This window comes from Chenopodium album, chromosome 8, assembly GCF_948465745.1.
Source record: "Chenopodium album chromosome 8, dcCheAlbu1.1, whole genome shotgun sequence".
NCBI classification, from domain to species: Eukaryota; Viridiplantae; Streptophyta; class Magnoliopsida; order Caryophyllales; family Amaranthaceae; genus Chenopodium; species Chenopodium album.
The window spans coordinates 7,051,185-7,060,600 of NC_137841.1; the positions used below are offsets into that span (position 1 = coordinate 7,051,185).

A 9,416-nucleotide genomic window follows, 5' to 3' on the forward strand; every position below is an offset into this window, starting at 1 on the left:
GGTACGCCAGTTAGCCCCTATAAGCAATTTGACAAGATTAGTAGTCGGCTCAATTACAATCGTAGTAAGTGATTGACTTGACAAAAAATCGTCTCACTTAGCTTAAGCGCCTAAAACACTGGCTCATTACAATCGGTTCAAAAGCAAGCACTTAAACGACAATATTTCCAAATATGGATTGTCGCGCATTCTTATTAAACGACAAAGTTTTCCAAAAATTGGATTGTCATCCCCAACTGACAATATTTCCAAAAATGGATTGTCGTGCATCTTCTTCAAACGACAATTTTTCCAAGATTGGATTGTCATCTCTGGCAAAGTTTCCAAGCGTGGATTTTCGTGCTCCTTCTTTGTTTGGCAAGTTTTTCCAAGTTTGGATTGTCATACATTCATGGATCACTGGCAAGTTTCCGAAATTGGATTGTCATACACCCAGTTCCCTATAGCAAAATTTCCCAAAGGATTGTTGTAGGTCTCTACTCATCATAAATTTCGGCAAGGTTCCTCAACGTGGATTGTCATTCATTTCAGTAAGTGGCAAATTTTCCCAAAGTGGATTGTCGGTCGACTCTTTTTTGCAAATGTTCCAAGACGCGGATTGTCAATAATGGCAATATTTTCCCAAAAGGATTGTCGCATAGCGTTGGCAAATTTCCAAGGTGGATTGCTTTCAAGAGTTATATTCCAAGATGTGGATTGTCGATCGTAGCAAAGTTCTTATAAAAGATTGTTACGAAGCATTGGAAACTTTTCCGAAAATTGGATTTTGGCAAATTTTCCGAGGTACGGATTGTCGCTTCATCGTGGCAACATTTCCAAGGATGGATTGTTACGTGGCATTGACAACTTTACCTAAATCGGATTGTCATACATCATATAAGAGTTGTGTTGGCAACTATTCCCAAAGAAAAGAGGATTGTCATCATAGCAAAAGCACCGACATACTGGTTCACAAGCAGCAAAGCACCGACGTACAGGCATAGCGGAGGCAAAGTTCAGGCGAACTTTTAAAGATCGACAGACGTGGATCTTCGGTAATTTCCTTTGGAAAATTATTGCATCGAATGAGGATGACTTCAAGAGAAGATATCTTCGACAGCATTCCCTAGCTTGCGGAGAGTTGTCACAAACAACTGGAGATTGTTTCAAGAGAAATAATCTTCGATGGTATTCCCTAGGATGTGGAATATTATCAATGCAGATGGAGATTGTTTCAAGAGAAATAATCTTCGATGGTATTCCCTAGGATGTGGAATATTATCAATGCGGATGAGGATTGTTTCAAGAGAAATAATCTTCGATAGTATTCCCTAGGATGTGGAATATTATCATTGCGGAGAGGATAGTTTCAGGCAAAGCAATCTTCTAATTTGGAAGCAGTTACAGGCGTAGCGGTTTGACATTCTCTAGCTTGCAGGAGGTCATCAAAACAATCGGTTACATTCAGAGACGTGTGCTCGACGGTGCAAGATACGCGTTTCTTAACTCTTCTATTTGTTTAACTAACGCTAGTTTTGCAGGTCTCGGCGTTACAAGAGTGATTTAGGATCGCAGAACGATCTGAATCATTCTCCGTCCCTATCGATACTTTGACTTTTGTTTTCGAAACTCGCATTTCTCCAAACTTAGTCAAAGTGGGGGCTTCTGTAGACACCCATTTGTGTCTCCCCAAAACCAAACCCAGTGATGAGTACCTTTCACGTCATATCATAATCGAATGAAGTGAAAGTGTGGAAAGTCTAGCGTTGCGGATAGTTTTAATTTCTTTTCTTTTCTCTTTGTTTTTGAAAACTTATTTTAAGAAAACAGCCAATCCAGTTTGGTTGGTTCATGATATGGGTCCAATAGTAGTGTAGTTGGATGGGGCTTGCAAAGACCTTTCCAACGATATATTATAAGCCCAATTCCGATGAATATTGAGGAAGTTATGGCCAAAATACTAAACTGGGCCCGATTTGGTTTTTATATGCGGCCCAATGATCTAGAGGAGGGCCTATTATTAATTATCATTCCTAAAACTATTAGGATTGATTATAGTCTTTTAGAATACTCTATAAGGTTCTTTTAAATCCTAATAGAGTTAGGATTGATAATTATGTTTTAAAGAGTTTGAAATTGAATAAAACCACTCCTTTTGAGAATCCTTGTTTTGTACGAAGTGGAATATATTCAGATTTTATTTTCGTGCTTCATAATATTTATCCAAATTTTATATGGTTGGATAGATCTTGAAATTATCTTTCCAATGATATATTATAATATTAAATCCGAGTTATAACGAAAAAGATATGAATGAGACATGAAACTTTATCCAAAATTGATACCCTTCCCCTATTTTGGCCATATCTTTTTATCTACAACATATTTTAATCTGACTCTAATTGGGTTCGAAAGAAGACTTTAAGAGCTTTTCAACGACATATTATATGCCTTATTTGCATTTTTGGATCAAAAGATATGATTAAAATAAAAATGCGTTAAAAACGGGCTTGGCGCCTGACTCCAGGCATTGGCGCCTGGCGCCAACCTCGTTTTGCGTGCGACAGACTCTGTTTTGTTAATTTATCTTTTTTGGCTGATTTTCTCGATAAATATCGTATCAAAAACTCCGTTTTGATTCATCAAGATTCACCAATTCTCTTCATTCGCAAGCTTTCATCAACAATCATTAATTCTTTAGCATTCTCTAATTCATTCATCTCCTAAAACATTCAATTCTTTCTTACTTTGTTTTAATACAAAATTCCGCATTCACAAGGTCAAGAAACACCTAGCCATATTCGAAGTTGACTTCGCCCTAGACGTGAAAGGTTTTAATTTCTGAGGGTTTGGTCCCAAATCTCTCTTTCAATTATTTAATTTAATTGTTTTGTTTATTATTTTCCTTGAAGTTACTAACGTGTGTATTTTTTTATTAGAAAGAGATACGAGGCATCAAAGTAAGTACTTTAATGGTTTTAATTGATATTATGATGTAGAAATCATGTTTACATTGTTAGTATGATTCCTAGTATCATGTCTAGGGTATTTTTAATATTAAATATGATTGCTATGATGCTTCCTATTCTCTTCCTAATATTTATTCATGTTAGTATCATGTTAGGATTAAAGATTTGATTTTTATTGCTTAGTGACATGCTAGGGTTTGTTATTAATCTTGTTGGTATCATGCCTAGGATCTTGTTATTACTATTGTGCTTTAATATTAACATGAACGTGATAATTATTATAATTGTTGGTGATTATGAATATTATTATTATTATTATTATTATTATTATTATTATTATTATTATTATTATTATTTTAATGATGATTATTTTATTCATGATTATTTATTATGTTGCTTGATATTTATTGCTTGATCACACCTTTTATGCATGTTTAAAGGGAATACTGGTACTTGTCATCACGCTTAATAAGATAATTAATAATCTTGTTAGGGTTAATTTGATTATAATTCAAGTGATCGCCAATAATAGTTTATTTGTGCATTAATGTTCAACCAACATAGATTAAACAGGTTTAGGGTAATCCTATTGATTGCATATTAGTCAGAAAGCGCACATGAATACGATCAGAATAAAGTAGAGGCCTATTATTAGGGCAGATTCAATCTCTTTTAGGTTGGATTTGTACCTTTTATCCCCGAACCCTTATTAGGTTCATGACCTTATGGAGTTGACGATCTCTTGGATCGTTAAGGGGTGTAACCTTCACCTCGTGAACGGTTTACAAGTTCCTTAAAAACTTGCTGGCGACTCTTTTGCTCTATCTTCTTCCCTTTTGGACGCCATCGTACTTTAGTGTATGATCACAGTGGGGTTCAAGCTAGTGGGATTAAGGCTTGAAAATATTCCCTACAGGGAGCTTAAAGAGTTTTTGAAGGAGCATAAGTCAGCTGGTGCTATGTTCAAACGGAACTTTGTAGTTCTTTGTGTGTCTACACTGATGGATGGTAGTCTTCTTATTTTTATTATGCTCATTTTACTTTCAATTTGCTCATTTTCAATTTAGTTTGCTCATTTCTATTTTATTTTTCTCACTTAAATTTCTATCTGCTCATTTCTCTTTTGTTTTGCTCATTTTTTTGTCAGGGAAACAAAACTTGAATATTAATTCTGATATTCTTACATTTCTTTCTGATGTTGATAAAATCAAGGACTTGAATTGGTCAAAGTATATCCTTGATTCTCTCGTGAAGGGCAAGCTTTTATGGGAAGAACGTCCAACTCGTTCTTTTCCTGGGTCTTTATTGTTTCTTATGGTATTACTTTAATTTTTGTTTATTTTTAATGTAGTATTTCTTACTTATTTTTTATTTTTAATTTACTTATTTTTCTTTTCTTACGTGTTTGTAGTTATTATATGTTGATCAATTTGTACTTGAGGAAGTTCGAGCTGCACGTGAAATTCCAATCTTGAAAGGGTGGACAACAGCTATGCTGTCAACATGTGAGAAATTGGAACTCTTTAAAGGGAGGCTTGGAAATATTCGTGCTAAAAAGCTTGATGCTGGTTCTTCTAGCATGACACAGCCTAAAATGGTGTTTAACTATAATTTTCTGTTTTATTCTTTTCCTTTTTATCCTACTTTTTTTAACTTTTTTGTTTTTTATTTAGGAAAAAATCATTCCTTTTGAAGTGGAAACTCAAGTAATTGCCAATAAGGTAACCATATATACTGTAATATTCTTTGTTCTTTTTGGAAATGACCAACTAATTTTTGCTCATTTGTCTAATGAGTAAGCAATTACTTGCTCATATTTGAAATGAGCAAATAATTTTTTGCCCATTTGACAGGTGAGCAAATTATGCAATTGGTTATGTGTTATAAGTAAGCTTGGTTTATATTTGTTAGGATATTTGCTTTCAACTTGTTCTAACTTTTTTTTTTTTTTTTGTTTTGTTTTGTTTTTGTTTGTCTTTAGGAACAATCTGATCCAATTCGTACTAAAAATGAAGAAAGTGAACAAGATCCAAAGAAGGTATTTATATGAGTTTTCTGGAAACCAATATTAATTTTTTGTTCATTTTTAGAGTTCTTCTCAGTATGATGCATAGAGGCAGGTGGCCATATGTGTGCTTTTGCATTACTCATATGCATCTCATGAATATAGAAAAAGTATTTTATGTAAATGTTGGTCTTTGGTAACTGCAATCTTGTGAAACTCATATATGATAAATATGTGGATATTTCTTGTGAGCAGGAGCATTATAGTTCTTAATTTTTTGCTCATTTGTCAAATGAGCAATTAATTTTTTGCTCATTTGTCAAATGAGCAAAAACTTCAATGCTCATATAAAGTTCAATTTGCTCATTTTTATATGACTTTGCTCATTTCATATTTACTCTTCTCATTTATATTTATCTTATTTATGTTTTTTTTTTTTTTTTTTTTTTTTTTTTTTTTTTTTTTTTTTTTTACAGAAATGCCTTATGGAGCTTGCAACAGCATCTACAAACCTGGTCTTGGCATACATGCATTTCAGTCAAAAACATGAAACTGCCATCAAGTATTTTCCAAACAACGAGAAGATACAAAAGTTGAAGGAAGATGCCATGGGCATTTGTGATGAGCATAAGATGAGCTCCAAAACTTTGACTGAAGATAATACTCTTTCATTTAGCCAAGATGAAGAGTATTGGCAAGATTCAGCAGTAATTGAAGCTTGGGATAGGTTTTCTGAGATTTCAAGCAACAAAAAGCATGATGAATCTTCAATCAATGCAATGGTTGTTCATCCAAATGAATCGGAACCCATTGATGTTACTAAGATTGCTTCTGAAAGTGTTCAGATAGCAAGTTGTATCCCTGATGTTGGATGTTCAGATAGGGCTGCTAAAAATGTGTTCAAAAAAATTGGAGATTCAAGTTTCAAATCTGCTTCATGACGTTCACTTGCCAAAGAATCTGGAACTCCTACATTCAGTTTAGGAGTCTTTTCTCAAGAAACTGATTCTCCCCCTAGCAATGCGCCTACTGAACCTGTAGTTGCTTCTGTCAGTGCACAAGTTGGTGCTTCTGTTGCTGATGCTTCTCAAGCTGTTGGTGATGCTCTGATTGCTAATCCTCAAGATCTCATTTCTGATGCTCAAGAAGCTTTAATTGTGCATAAGAGAAAAGGTGATACTGAAAAGAAGAATTCTATTCCAAAGAAACGCAAACCTCAGCCATCAGTGCTTCTTAGATCACCTTTTAAGTCCCGCATTATGATAATTTACAATCCATTATCATCAGTTCAGATGACCGTCTTGAGAGCAATGTTTGCTGATGATAAAAATCGTTTGTAAGTATTTTTTTTTATCTATAGAATTTATTATCTTGTACATTAACTTCCATTTGTTTTAGTCATACTAACTTTCTTTATTCTTTTTATGAAGTGAACCAGTATTTAATGGAGAGAATGGTCTTGAAATTTTGAGATTACATCTTGAGAAGTTTTATAATAAATATAAAGTTGATACATAGATCATTAATGCTTGGTGTAGCATTCTGAATTATAATGAGCAGTTTAGAGATCCAAATTCTCCTGCTCGTTTCTTTTTTGACCTTAGTGCTACCGTAAGTAAAAATTCTTTCATTTATTTTGTTTTATTGAATTATTTTGTTTTTTTGTTGTAATTAATTTTTTTTTCTTTAACATGTAGGACTGTCTTATTCACTATGAGATAGATTCTGTTGCCCATCGGAATAAGATGTTTTTTAAGGTTGTTGAGAATTTGTACACAAAATCAGTTGTACCACACAAGGATATTCAGCTTTTTTTCTTCCCAGTTTATGAAGAAGATCATTACTATTTGGTATGTTTTAACACTACCACACTGAATGGTAATATCGAGCTTTTTGATTATAACGAAGATGCTGGAGATCATAAACAGCTTTTAAAACATTTGGTATGGCTTAAAAGTTAATCTCTATTCACATTATGTTTGTTTCTTTTACTTAAATGATCAGATTTTATTATGTTTGCTTATTGGATGTTTTTATTTTCAGAGAACTGCTTTTTCAAACTTTATTCAATGTGAAGGAAATGTACAGAGTTCTATTTTGGCAAATGATATCAAGCGGATGGAAATTTCTGTGATTAATGGTTCATGGAAGTCTTTGGATAAAAATCATTTGCATTGTGGAGTTGCAGTGATGAGACTCATGGAAACATACATGGTTTGTGCAAAGTGGGATCCTGGTTTGAAGAAAAATAATGTAAGTTTTTCAGATTAGTCTCATTAATAATAAGATGTTTTGGTCTATTTGCTTACTTGTTCATTTCATAAATGAACAAAGAAATGTTTGCTCATTTCACAAATGAGCAACTAATTCTTTGCTCATTTGAGAAATGAGCAATTAACTTTTTGATTATTTGCTAAATGAGCAAGAAATTACTTGCTTATTTATCAAATGAGCAAGAAATTACTTGCTCATTTATCAAATGAGCAAAGAAATGTTTGCTCATTTGACAAATGAGCAAGGATTTACTTGTTCATTTCATAAATGAACAAAGAAATGTTTGCTCATTTCACAAATGAGCAACTAATTCTTTGCTCATTTAAGAAATGAGCAATTAACTTTTTGATTATTTGCTAAATGAGCAAGAAATTACTTGCTCATTTATCAAATGAGCAAGAAATTACTTGATTATTTATCAAATGAGCAAAGAAATGTTTGCTCATTTGACAAATGAGCAAGGATTTACTTGTTCATTTCATAAATGAACAAAGAAATGTTTGCTCATTTCACAAATAAGCAACTAATTCTTTGCTCATTTAAGAAATGAGCAATTAACTTTTTGATTATTTGCTAAATGAGCAAGAAATTACTTGCTCATTTATCAAATGAGCAAAGAAATGTTTTCTCATTTGACAAATGAGCAAGGATTTACATGTTCATTTCATAAATGAGCAAGGATTTACATGTTCATTTCATAAATGAGCAAGGATTTACATGTTCATTTCATAATTAATTAATTTTGAGGTCTATGGTCCATTAATCTAGCAATACCGTAGGCCATTGCCTTACAAGTTACAACTGCAACTTGTGGTGTTACTTTTACATGTTTGTTCATGTTATTGAAATCTCCTTAATTGTATAGGGTTTGATTATGTTATTTGTTTTGCAGCTGATAATCTTGACTAAACTTCGTGAAAATTACACCCTGGGAATAATTACAAGTGAAGTGAACACTATTCAACCTGTTCAAGAAATTGCTCAGAAGAAGAAAAAGCAAAGTAAAGTTTCTGTTGCTGACAAAGAAGAAAATGTTGAAAAAGAAGAGCCTGAAGAAGAAAAAGTTCAAGGAAGAAAGAGCAAAAGACTGAAGAAAGCTGAATGTTAGGGAATTAAATAGTTAGTAGTGATGATTTGTCTTTTTTGGTTTAGGGAATTGGGTAAATTAAGATTTTATCTACTTTTAAGTAGTCTTTGAATGATGTAAAACTGATTTATAAACATATTTTACCAATAGAAGCCTACCCTTTTTTACTATAGTGATGATTATATTTGAATTAAAATTCAATCTTTTATTTGTTTTTACTTCACATACCTTGTTATATACAGCCAGTGTTCATTTGAAATATTCGTTCATTTGTTAAATGAGCAAACAGATGTTTGCTCATTAAATGATAGATCAATGAATTCTTGCTCATTTGATGAATGTTCAAAGAATTTCTTGCTCATTTGATAAATGAATAAAGAAATGTTTGATCATTTCACAAATGAGCAACTATTTTTGCTCATTTAAGAAATGAGCTTTTACCTTTTTTGATTATTTGCTAAGTGAGCAAGGAATTACTTGCTCATTTGATGATTGAGAAAAGATATGTTTGCTCATTTGACCCAAGGAGAGCTGATTTTGGATTGGGAGATGAAACAAGAGTGCAATTGTTCCAAGTTCATATAATAGCTAATTTGCTCACTTGCCAAATGAGCAAATAATTATTTGCTCATTTGAAAAAATGAGTAGTTAACTATTTGCTCATTTGATTAATGAGCAAGGAATTATTGCTCATTTGAGAAATGAACAAATATTTAGTCACTCATTTGAATATGTTCTATTTTCAATTCAACAATATTGCAAAGCATTAAACTATGATTAATACAAAATTAATAATATATTATTAAATATAAAAATTCAACAAAATCTTATATGTATATAAAAGTACCATTACACTTTTTTTGGACAATTTCTAATATCATGATGACTCAATTCACCACAACCTCTACATAATCTCTTCTTTTTTTGGTTTTGTTCTACAACCTTTTCTTTTTCTCCCTTAAGCCTTTTTGCACTTCTACCTCTTGTTTCAATATTTGACACATCAGTCTCACTCGCTTTCTTTTTTGAAGTATCTTCATTTGATACATGAACTCTAGTCCCTTTATTCTTTGAAACTTTTGGAGGTTTGACAATTATTTCA

General features: G+C 32.4%; 1 protein-coding gene across 2 annotated transcripts; it reads left to right on the forward strand.

Annotated features, from left to right (window-relative positions):
• The first annotated feature begins 5,412 nt into the window (after positions 1-5,412).
• On the forward strand, positions 5,413-8,483 carry LOC145641683 (uncharacterized). 2 transcript variants are annotated; one of them, XM_081692592.1, is made up of 5 exons: positions 5,413-6,289; positions 6,384-6,564; positions 6,651-6,896; positions 6,997-7,206; positions 8,120-8,483. In XM_081692592.1, exons 3-5 carry the CDS (start codon positions 6,699-6,701, stop codon positions 8,333-8,335), a joined length of 624 nt encoding a protein of 207 aa, XP_081548718.1. In that variant the 5' UTR covers positions 5,413-6,289; positions 6,384-6,564; positions 6,651-6,698; the 3' UTR covers positions 8,336-8,483. The 2 variants fall into 2 exon arrangements, with proteins under 2 accessions (XP_081548718.1, XP_081548719.1); XM_081692593.1 differs by having other exon boundaries at positions 6,651-6,803.
• The last annotated feature ends 933 nt before the right edge of the window (positions 8,484-9,416 follow it).